The 12,163-nt window shown below is 41.1% G+C and overlaps 1 protein-coding gene across 1 annotated transcript in view; it reads right to left on the reverse strand.

Moving 5' to 3' along the window:
• Positions 1 to 12,163, reverse strand: part of GLDC (glycine decarboxylase) — a gene marked incomplete at its 5' end in the record, with an annotated part of 46,066 nt that overhangs the window by 6,664 nt on the left and 27,239 nt on the right. Inside the window, 7 exons of the mRNA XM_084504640.1 lie at positions 828 to 1,000; positions 2,163 to 2,258; positions 3,274 to 3,385; positions 4,411 to 4,552; positions 5,198 to 5,310; positions 5,788 to 5,937; positions 6,833 to 6,958. Of these exons, the coding sequence (XP_084360766.1) occupies positions 828 to 1,000; positions 2,163 to 2,258; positions 3,274 to 3,385; positions 4,411 to 4,552; positions 5,198 to 5,310; positions 5,788 to 5,937; positions 6,833 to 6,958 (912 nt within the window). The remainder of the gene's footprint in view (positions 1 to 827; positions 1,001 to 2,162; positions 2,259 to 3,273; positions 3,386 to 4,410; positions 4,553 to 5,197; positions 5,311 to 5,787; positions 5,938 to 6,832; positions 6,959 to 12,163) is intronic.

A 12,163-nucleotide genomic window follows, 5' to 3' on the forward strand; every position in this document is an offset into this window, starting at 1 on the left:
CCCACTGGTGACCGCCCGCCAGCCTGACGCAGCCCCATTTACCATAACCCTTTGGGCCCTGCCCGTTAGCCAATTGCTCACCCATCGTATGATGTTTTTATTTAGCTGTATGGTGGACATTTTGTCCAGTAGGATCCTATGGGAAACCGTGTCAAAAGCCTTGCTGATGTCCAAAAAAATCACATCAGCTGGTTTCCCTTGGTCCACCATACGGGTGATCTTATCATAAAAGGAAATCAGGTTAGTTAGGCAGGACCTACCCTTCACAAACCCATGCTGGCTGGGACCAATGACTGCTTTGTCCCCCAGGTGCGCCTCAATAAGTCCGAGAACCAACTTCTCCATGATTTTACCAGGCACTGACGTGAGACTGACAGGCCTGTAATTGCTAGGGTCTTCTTTCTGACCCTTCTTGAAAATTGGCACAACATTTGCCAGCTTCCAGTCTACTGGGACCTCTCCAAATTCCCAGGATCGTTGAAAAATAATTGATAGAGGTTCCGCGATGACATCCGCCAGCTCTTTCAGCACCCGGGGATGAATCCCATCCGGACCCATGGACTTGTAGGGATCCAGGTGGAGTAGCAAATCCCGCACACGTTCAGGGTCAGTTGGGAGTTTGTCATCCCCACCGTCCCGGTCCTCCAGGTCAGGGCACCCTGGGTCCCGAAGCCCATCATCGGCATTGCGATTTTAGTTTTAAAAGATTATTTAGTTGTATGCGATTATTTTCTGCAGTACTGAAAGACCAGGAAATGGGCTGAAATGGGTTCAAGTAAGCATCCAAGGTTAAGCTGATGATACTAATGCTTTCTTTATCGTCTTACCTTTAATGGGTTAATCTGAGGGTCCATCCTGCCCTCCTCTATTTCAGCAATTTCCTGTCGAATACTGATCATTGCATCACAAAACCTGTCCAGCTCTGCCTTGTCTTCAGACTCTGTTGGTTCAATCATAAGTGTGCCTGCAACTGGCCAGGACATGGTTGGAGCATGAAAACCTGAACAAGAAGAAATCAGTCACTGACATTATGAATTAACATATGCATTAACTAGCAAGTGATTCACACACTTAGCCCTTTCTATAATCTTTATGGCAGTGAACATGTGAATTGGTAGTGTACTCACTATAAAGGTAAGTCAGATATTTTAGTCCCAGACTCACAGAATGATTGGAAATGGAAGGGACCTCTGAAGATCACCTAGTCCAGCCCCCCGCCAAGCGGGATCACCTACAGCACACTGCACAGGAGGGCATCCAGGCAGGCCTTGAGTGTCTCCAGAGAAGGAGACTCCACAGACTCCACAACCTCTCTGGGCAACCTGTACCATTGCTCTGTCACCCTCACAGTAAAGAGTATTTTCCTCAAAGTATCAAGTATTTTAATTTTTATACATCAAAGGATAATTTATGTTATTTACAATGTAGTTTAAAGTTACACACCAATAATGAAATGCTCTTAAAATCTGTGCTTTTTATTGTGTTAGTTTTCAGCCATTAAGTATATTACTTCTGTCGAGGGTTATTTCCATTCCCTGCTGCTTAATTCAGTAGAAGTGTTTTGTCCCTTTACCTTTTTATGACAGGCTGAATACCAAAGTGAGATTAGTATAGATTTATGCTCAGGGAAGCAAGGAAAAAAAAAATGTGGTGGTCTCTCATTACTCCTTTAGTGCACTACTACTAAATGCAGCCTTATGTTTAGGCTGCAGATCAAGTTCTCCAGAGCAAGTGTACAAAAGGCAACGTTGGAGCATCCAGTCCAAGGAAACACTCCTTCCTAAATTGTGCTGGGATAAAAGTGTTTAAATCCTATTATTCTACTTCAAAAGCACTGGTGTTTCCATGATATTTAATGCTGGAACCTTATTGAGCTCTTGGCTCCAATCCATTAGGCCCAATGTCTCAGAGTCATGTAATTGCACATTTGGAGGGCAGTTTACAAAGGTGGGGAAGTAGCAGCAGGCTCTTAAGTAGCTGCTACAACTCAGTGGATGCTAGTGCTCTCTAAGCTGCCTCTCATCATATGAGGATGCCCTGAGATGATTCTGGCAGATACACCATCCATACACCATCCATAAGCACAGAACCAGAACGTTTGGAACAGATATTGCAAGTTCTCACTTAAGCTGCTGTTATTTAAAAATCTATATTTGACTCACCATAATCCTGAAGTCGCTTAGCAAGATCCACAGCTTCAATGTTTGCTGTTTTTTTGAAAGGTCTTGTATCCAAAATGAATTCATGGGCTACATAACCTGTAAACACAAAAGCATACACCATGTTTACTTGCTTGGAGAATAACCAAGCATACCTACCAAGCAGTATATTTTTAGTGGTTTTGTGGAGAATATGAAAGAGACAAATTATAAAATATCCACTTTGGCAAAAACTCAAATCAGAGAAATTAGCAGGTAAGGACTACACAACCTGGTATTTGAACACTGGCCCCGTAAGTCCCATACAATCTTAAGAAGCCTATTTTGCAAGATCTAGGGAAAGGTAGCCAAAAGTAGCTCCTATAATTTGTAAGTACTCTGAAAAATAAGTGGATTTGTCGGTGGTCCAACACCATTTGGGTCATAGGATTTCTCAAATTAGCTGTGTACAAGATAAGTTTCACATTATGTAAGAGAAAAGCCCATATTATTGTTATAGAGAGACTAAATGCTGAAATCCATGACCCTGAAGAACATTGTTCCCTGTGGGACAGGAGAATTGTAGCAGGAAACCAGGATCTAGTTGGAGGTACTTCACATTGGCAAGAGGTTCTCACCTTCCTCACAAAGGAGAACGAGGAATAGAAATGAGGAAAGAATTTATTTTTTTTTTTTCCTTAGAAGATGTGTGCAATGGAAAACATACATCCAAAAATTGCCTTGGGTTCTTGCATTGTTATATGGAACTTGGAGAGATTATGGGAGATTTGGAGGCCTAATATTGTTGCTTCTGCCTATTCTACTGTTTCATTAATTTGCTATTAGACTTCAAGGAGAACAATTTGATGTCAAAGTTTATTCCACCTTCTGTCATCATTTCATCTAATTACAAATAGGCATTTTTATTCTGCTTCCAGTTCTCTCAGTTTCAATGTGGTAGCTCCACAGAAGCTGTGTGGCAGGTTATTTCCCTCCTTGTGAACTGCATCAGGTAAAGTCTGAGATACAGCTGCCACACAGCATTAGATAAGAACCATACTGCAAGCCAACTTTTACATAAAAGATCATGAAAAAAGGCAACTTCAGGGCAGAAATCAAGTGTTTCAATACTTGCCTCTTACTCCTCTGAAAAGGATTTTGTAGTGCTTCTCCAGCCTCTTTGCCATGTAGTTTGCATTTAATATAGCAACCTCAGAAGCATGTTTAAGACCCTTTGCTCCCATTGTCTGAAAGAAGAATAACATGAAGAAGTAGATCTAAAAACATTCCCAAGCAACCTAAATGTGTTCTTGTACTGGCAAACATGATACACAACAGCACATCAATGCATCTGGCTCGCTTATGGCAGTACACTGCTGTTGTATGTTTCCACACCACACTCACAGAAAAGCACTGGGTGTCACTTCTGAGAAATAGTGGTATACATGGCTTGTTGACTAATAGCATTTGCTGAAAGTAAACAAGCAAACAACACAAACCTCTCCTCAAACTGAGCAGCTCTGAAATGAACAGAAAAAGAGAGCAGAACTCACGAATTTCATCAATGGGTTTCTAACTGCATGCTGCCTGCCACCATCCTTATCCCCAGGGAAAGAGTGCCCAGAGAGCCAACTGAAAGCTGTTTGTGGTGTGTGAACAGCCTGTCCCAGCAGCCCAAACTCTGCTTGCTGCTGTCATGTCACAGATCACACTGTGCATTGACAAAGATCAGAGCCAAACGAACACAGATGCAAGCTTATTTCTCTGTTAAGGCACTGCAAGAGGAAAGTACTGGAAATGAGCTGTGTTTGGCTTTCTTAATACTGCATTTTGAACTTATGCCAAACCAGCCTTCATGGTAGTCTCTTTAGATGGGACAGTTGGAAAAATAGTAATCACCAGCTTTTAAGCATGAGAAATTTAATATCAGAGACAGTGGAGGGGCAAGCCTGATTTCAGCTTTCTTGTATGCTCAGAGTCTATTTGTCTCAGGAATTATTACCAAGAGAAAGAATTATTAAGCAGGTTGCATGGATATAACACTATTGCCAATCCTTGTCACATTAGTAATTGCAACAGATGGCAATAGGCAGTTCTACTGGAAACAAGGATATTCCAAGGATTTAAATAACCTGTGACCATGCAGTCTGTGCAAACAGCTTATAAGAATTGTTCTTAAACCTGTGTATATGATTCTAGTGATGGTGGTCCTCAGGCTTGCTGAAACACAAACAGACGTTCAGGTGATACTCCTTAAAACAAGTCTACACACCTTGATATACACCCAGGAAATAGGCAATATAGCACTGGAACCCCAAGGTGCAGCGCTGACAGTACCCAAAGGACATGCATCCTTATCAGTCTGAATCTTGATGACAGGATGGGTAGGCAAGTAGGGAGCCAGATGTTTCTTCCTAAAACAAACACACTGATGTTAGAACTTAACTGTGTGTTACCACTCCTGCACGTTTTCAGTAGTAGCTTCTCTTCACCTTCCTCCTAAACAGAGTCCACCAGACTTCAGTCTACCACTTCGTCAACAGAAAGTATAGCAGTATAACTGGTAACAACAGTTTGCAAAATGAGTGTGATCTTCTACCTCAGGATACTCATGCGCCTGTCCAAAACAAGATGATTTGTTGAAGGACTAAGAATAAATATATATATATATATATTTAAGAACAAAATTAGTTTAGGATAGATGAATGTTCTTCATCCACCAATTCATTGTTCTGGACTATACACAATGCCAGCCCTCAGAGCCCACAAACCATCTCTGTATTTACTCAAAAGATAGATTGCTGAGCAAGGTCTAGCATACATACTAAAGGGCCAACATGAAAGTCGGGACTTGGGAATACACGTGAACTTCACCATTCAAGAGATCAGCACAGGATTACCTGGAGAAGGACTGAAGGACTGAAGTATACAAACAGCAGTCAATACACCTCTCACATTAACAGCTCTGTATTTAAGTAAACTACCAACCAAAATTCACTAAGGGATTTTGTTTGTTTGTTGATTTATTTTAAAGAAAAAGCTAAGGAAGAGATACTCACACTCCAATTGGTCCCATTCCAGGTCCTCCTCCTCCATGGGGAATGCAAAAGGTTTTGTGAAGGTTTAAGTGAGAGACATCAGAGCCATAATCTCCAGGACGACACAGACCCACCTGTGAAGGGAAAACTGTCTCAAAATACTCTTTACATGCAAACTGATCCCCTGACATTGTAAGACCTATTACTGCATTCAAAAAATTACGATGTAGGAGATGTTACATTTTTTTTTTTTAATTTTCCTTTAACATGATGCATCACAAACAATTATTGGTACTAATACTGTTGTTTTCTTTTTTTCTACATGAGGATTTCTTATTCATATCTGAAGAATGCCTACCACAAAGGCAGTCTATGCAACTTCCGTTGAACAACTCACACAACTTCCAACAAACTTCAGGGCAAACTCAGATAAAAGAGCTCTATCACCACCTAGCTTTCACTACAGGTCTTAGAATCCACACCTCCCCCCTAAACCCTGTGTTATCTTGTAACAAAGTTAGGGTCTGAACTGAGTACTGCTGCCTTTTTTTTTTTTTTCTCTCTAGGGAATGTACATGCCTGACTGTAACACATCTGCAGAGATCACATACTTGGGCGTTCATGTTCGCTCCATCCAGGTAAACCTGGCCTCCATTTTTGTGAATCAGCTCACATACATCCCCAATCTCCTCCTCAAACACACCATTGGTGGAAGGGTACGTGATCATGATGGCTGCCAGGTTCTCTTTGTGTTTGTCCACCTGGAGGCACAGAGGGAGACAAAGTAAAAGGTCATTTCAGTGAGGCTCATAAGGCTTCTTCAAGACAAGACCTTCAAAAAAGCATGTAACTAATGTCATCAGGTGCTTTCTGGGTGAGATGCACATCTGTTAGCAGGCAGCCTAAGTCATTTATAAACAGCAAAAGATACTAGCCTCTTTTCTTCAGCAATACCAATCCAGAAACAGTATTTTCTTAACAGATCAGAATCTTAAACTGTGGAATAAGGCATGATATGAAAAGACAAAATAGCCACTCCTCAGAGACCTTAAAACAGGCCAGGTGAAACGCTTACCCTTCAAGGTAATGTGATTCAAAGACCATCCCCCTACTTTCAGCAATGCAGTTTCACTACTACCATAAAAGCCTGCTCAAATATGTATTTTCAGAAGTGTGTCCTGCTAATCCACTGGATTCCCAGGATTCACTTGCAGCCAATCAACTCGAAAAAGTGAAAAAAGTTGCCTAGCAACACCTTCCCTAGCAGAGGTGTCCTTGAATTTTACCAAATGAAGGCTAAAGTGCAGCTTCAAATGCTTCAGTCTCATGAGCATGCTCCATTCATTTCAAATACTAAATGTAGATGAAAATGTTCAGCTGTAAAAGAGCCTACTGTGTGGAAAAACTCAGTCAGCCACTCCTGCACAAAAGATCCTCAAATTACAGGAAAGCTCACAAGTGTCTCATCTTGTGTTTGAGTGAGAAAAAAAGAAAAAAAGAAAAAAAGAAAAGAATTTCTCATTCTTTTTAAGCATGTATTCCCTGTTTTTGCCCTATTTTATTTCAAAAGAAAATCTGATTCAGCTGCCAAAACTATTACCTGTTAAGGAGAGGGACTGTTCCTGTCCTGAACACTAAAGCTGATTAAATACTCACCATTGCTTTTAAATGGGAGATATCAATGCTCCCATTTTTATCTACTTCAATTGGTTGAATCTTCATCCCTGCCATCTGTGCACTTGCTGGATTTGTACCATGAGCAGATCTAGGAATAAGGCAAACCTTGGAAGGAAAAAGAAACAGGGTCTAAAGTATAGATAGTTATAAAAATCTCTAAAAGTATTTTAAAAGTATTATGGTCTATACCCAGCTCCAAGTCATTATCAAAGTTTTTAAAAGGTACACTAAGGACATGTTCACCAGCAAATTGCCACTTGCACTGAAGGATGAAACAGTTTTCTTTGAAGAAAATCCATACAGGTAGCAAAGTCAAAACACCCATTAGGAAAAAAGTTTCATTTGCCATATAAATCACATTTAGGAATGTATTTCCATAACATTATTCCAGAAACATTTAATATTATTTCCTTCCCTCTCACTTATATTTTTAAGACTAATTACGTTTTTATTTTTAGTTGTTTGTTTTACAATAATCAAGTAATCAGCATCCAGTTTCAAATATAGTGAGCTGAACGGAAAAACTAATTCCAACTTTCCACTATATCTCAACTGACTTCCAAAGTGTTTTCTTCTCTATTGTATTGAAAAGAAAAATTTAGACTGAAATATTCCAGTTATAGATAAGAAGTTTCACACAGCTACTTACATCCTCTATAGAGCTCAGTTAAAAAAGTGAGAGATGAAAGTGCTTTTCCTTAAATAAATTTTGGTTCTTATCAGTGACAACTAGGAAAATGGAGTTCAGAATGTTTCTAGACATTTACTAGGAACTCCACCTATTGACTAAAGTCAATAAATATACCTTCAAGGATTAATTTAACAAAGTTTATTAAGTTACTCAAATTTAGCTGCATTAAATTGCTGGCAGTAAGGTTTTTTGGTTGATTGGTTGGTTATTGTTTGACTGATATTATGAAGAACTACATTATAACCTCTACCTCATGCTCCATGGAGACATTAAAACAAATGCCAATTACTTTAAAAGCTATTTCAATTAAGAAACCACTTGGTCTCAGCAGATGGATATTTTCTCTTCTTGCAGTGAAACATCAGTGTTTTACTGTGCAGCTGTGCCAAAAGGAAAGTACAAAGATCCCAGCTCCAGGGGTTGGATGCACTGTGGTACATCTGTGGTAATTTCAATGGTGCAGAAGAAACGTTAAATGAGTTTAGATTGCTACCCAGTCTTACTGGATTGAATCTGCAGCTGCTGGGTACAGAAGTTATTGAGTAGACAGCAAAGCAAACAGATGTGAGCTGTCATTTAATGCAAGTATTATTTTTCCAGGAGAGGGCACCAAAGCCAAATGAGGCTGACTAAAAGAGGTTTGATCAGCTGCTTTGTTTTCATAAGCTGCAAACAAACAAACAAAAAACAGCTAATCTGTTAGCACACATCCCACCTGCTTTGGAGGGGAAACCACTGAGAACACCTCTAACTTTCTATAATCTGGCCAAAATGTGGAAAAAAATGTGTGTGAAATGAAGCTGATCTGAACAGGCACAGGCACTAATTGACAGAAAGTGGCAAAGCTGCAGTGTTACGTATTAAACATCAGAGTAGTTCAAATCAGCACAACAGTAATGTCTGATAACAGTGACTCTAACCTTAAGTGCTTCAGACCTTCTGTTGACTCTGTATGTATCTGGAGCAAAGATTAGGCTGCCTACCAGCATCAAGCCCTGTCATACAATCTTCCTCTTTTGACTACCACTTTAACTTTCTAAATGTCTACACAACTCTTTATTTGCATTGAGTACTTAACAGCCCTCCCGATGTAGAATAGAGATAAAAGAATCATTGGTTACTTGTACTTCTTACATCAAAGATGAAAAACTTGACTTTAAAATAGTTTAACAAAAGCATTGCTACATGGCAGGTTGAATAAGTGTTGTAGATAACAGCAGTGCCAGAATTATGTCTCTTCTGTGCCGTTAATCTTGGTATTTCTGAGCGTAGAAGGACCACAGACACACAGAGAAGCCCAAGGATCATGCATGGAGTAAGAGAAGCAGCAAAGCATACATAGGTAATCAGAAGATAACTAAGAAATACACTTTCAATCTAACTCACTTCCTGCTGCGTTAAAGTACTCATAAAACAAAGCCTATAAAGTGCAAGAATGGCTGATTTCCAGAAAGCTTGTGGTGATCTGGATCCAGCAAAGTAACAAAGAATGAGCTAGCACTCACTATGCTATTTTAAGCAGTTTTCTCACACAGAGGTGACAGTCTACAGGAGGTTAGGACAACTATCCGTCCATTTTGAGAAGGAAAATTAGTTCTAAAACTGAGTGTAAAATTAAGTTCAAAAAATAAGGATATCATTGCATTAAAGACTTTTTCCACAGAACCATAGAATGGTTGAGGTTGGAAGGTACCTCTGGAGATCATCTAGTCCAACCCCAACCACTGAAATTCAATTCTATGAGTATGTGAAAGAGAAATATCTAACTAATCTCAGATTCCCAAGTCTTTGATGTGGTCTCAAAGCCAAAGTTCTTAAACTAATTTCCTACAGGGTAAGTGGAAAGGTCCACATGGGTAAATACTTTGATAAAATAATGGAATGAAAGAAAAAGGTAAATGGTCAGTTTTTACTGTGGAGAAGGATCATAGGAAATAGGACACTAAATACCTGTGCTACTTCTGTGGCATTCAAATTGCTCATAACTGGTTTGGAACAGAGATAAAGTGTCAAATATCCTGTTAATAAAAAATTACCCAGGACACTAAAAAACATGATTGCATAGTTGAGAATAGAAGCCACAGTACTGAGTAATGGCATGAAAACAAACTTCTGGACACAGACAAGAAAACAAACCTTATCACTACAAAACCAGGACTGTAGTTTTGAAACTCATACCTAAAACCTATGATTACCATAGCCTTTCCTCCAGGCATCACAGGTTGTTCAGAAAGCACCTAAAAAACAATACTAAATGCTATTACTTTCGAATTCTTCAGATAGAACTGTCTTCCATTAAATGTTAAAAAAGAATAATTTTTAAAGAAAATTCTTTATGAAACTACTAAAGGGTGAGTAAGTCCTGATGGATCACTCCTTGCCTCTCCAATAGATGAATGAAACTTTTGGATGTTAGTCAGGGAGTCCTGGTTGGTGCAATACTGTCATTTGCCCACTGTCACTGTACCCATCAACACCAGATGTCCTTCGACCCGCAACAGAGGCCAGGCAAGGTACACAATTGTCCACTTCAATTTTCTGTGTCCATGAGTGGTTCCCCAAAAACCCACTGGTACCTCCTTGGGCCCATAAAGTACCCTCCCATGAGGTAGCCTACTCCAGAGATCCACACAGCCTGTAGGGCTGCCCCAATAGGATACTTCTGATGCTTTTTCCCTGTTATGTTCACCTTAGCCTCCAATATAGACAAATTTTGAAGTATCTCTATCATTCCACAAATCCAGATGGATCCTCTCACCTCTCATCTTGTCAGTATGTTAGCATACTATGCCCTAGTGACCAACAAAACTTTATACCCCTCCAGATGCAGCATGCCAGGCCATTGAACAGAATTACAGTCCAGCAAAGCTTCTTGTCCCTTTCCTTCACCTGGCCAGAGGCAGGGGCCCTCTGCTGCTGGCTGGAGCTTCATTCTCTGACTCCTTTGGTGTCAGATCAGAAGTCACTCCACCAAACTCTGGAGAAGATAAATTTTTCAGCCCTTACTATGAGTCTGAGGGATTGCCTCAGCTGTCTTCTGCTGTCTTGGCAGGAACTGGTGCAGTAAGTTTCTTGGATGACCTCTTTTAAGCAGCTGTCTTTCCCTGCAGTTCAGACACATGGGCTCCTAGCTACAAGATGGGCACACTGTCCTTCTTCTACCTGTCCTCTTGTGTCACACAGGAAGAACCAGATGGTGCCATGCAGCAGGCCATGCTCCATCTCCATCTAGCAGGTGGAAGCTGACTCCCTGGAGCACCCTGACAACCCAGATGCTGCCTGTGGTGATGAGAAGGACAGGAATTCTTCCTGAAACACTAGAGTCAGGACAGTCTCTTCACTTTTGGTGTTTCCAGGTGTGGATAGTCCATCATTACCAAGGTGCTGGTGTACAACACCAGTGCATTTTGCACAGGTCTCCTCCACACTGCCCTTGTATACTGGAAGCCATACAGATCTTCACAGAACTGAATGATGTCCAGGTCACTATACATCACCTCCACCACTGCTAATTCTCTTAGATTCCGAACAGCTCCCTCAGCAGTGGTCCACTTGCCTCAGTAAGTGACAATATTAACCTGAAGGAACTCATTGCCTTCACAATCAACAGGAACTGCCTCTGGAAGCTGTGCATTATCACTTCTCTTAAGATTTCTTTGTAGATTCCCCAACCCCTGGCAAGATATCCCAACTGCTGGGCTTCTCTCCCCTCAGTTCCTGACTGTCACCCCCAGCAACCAGGGCAGCAATATGCTCACTTGACTGGCAGACATTATTTTTCTGCAAATCTCAAAGATTGCTCAACATTAGGAACTGTATGGTTTCCATCTGCTGACTTCTATCACTTCTTCCTCCCCTTCCCTTGCCAAAAGGCTGGCTTCCTGATCAGACCCTTCCTCTTCTTCTTCCCTTATTAATTGATGGTACAGACCTGTTGACCTCCACTTCCAGTGTTTCTTTTTGACTACTGGTGTGATTACTGTAACTGGGGTTTGGGTGCCTGTCTGAATCTTAGTGCCCTCAGATGTAGCGGCCTGCGCTCCCCTGCTGCTCTTAGTGAGGGGCTTGGTGTTAGTGAGGGGCTTGATAGGCACAGACCAAGCCCCAGAACTGTGCTAGGAGCTGCTGGAAATGGGACAGTGTGCCTGTTCAGGTGTAAAAACCCAAGTTATCAGAGGCAATAGCAGCACCAAGCACCTGGCCAAATCCCCACACACACAATACCACCCAGGGTTCAGCCTTATTGGGGCACATTTCTCTGTCACCTCAACAAGTTGTTCACTCTTACACCAGCACCAGACAAGGTTCCACATGCACAATAACAAGTCAACAATGCTAAATAATGGGATCAAACACCTGACATAAGGATGTACAAAAAAATTCAGGAGCCCATGCAAGAAAAATGGACAGGTCAGCCCCAGAGGCAAAAAGGGAGGTGTAATCCCTCATCCTCTCCACAAGATAGCTCACTCAGCACAGGAACAGCATCATTCCAGGGACATATGCCAGCCCAAGCACATGGCCATTGCTTTTATCAAAATGTTCCCAGGTACAGCAAAACAAAAGTGATAAGCAGCACAGCAAACTGCAAGGTCTGAAAACAGCCATTAAAAAGCCCT

Source organism: Aythya ferina, assembly GCF_964211825.1.
Source record: "Aythya ferina genome assembly, chromosome: Z".
Classification (NCBI taxonomy): Eukaryota; Metazoa; Chordata; class Aves; order Anseriformes; family Anatidae; genus Aythya; species Aythya ferina.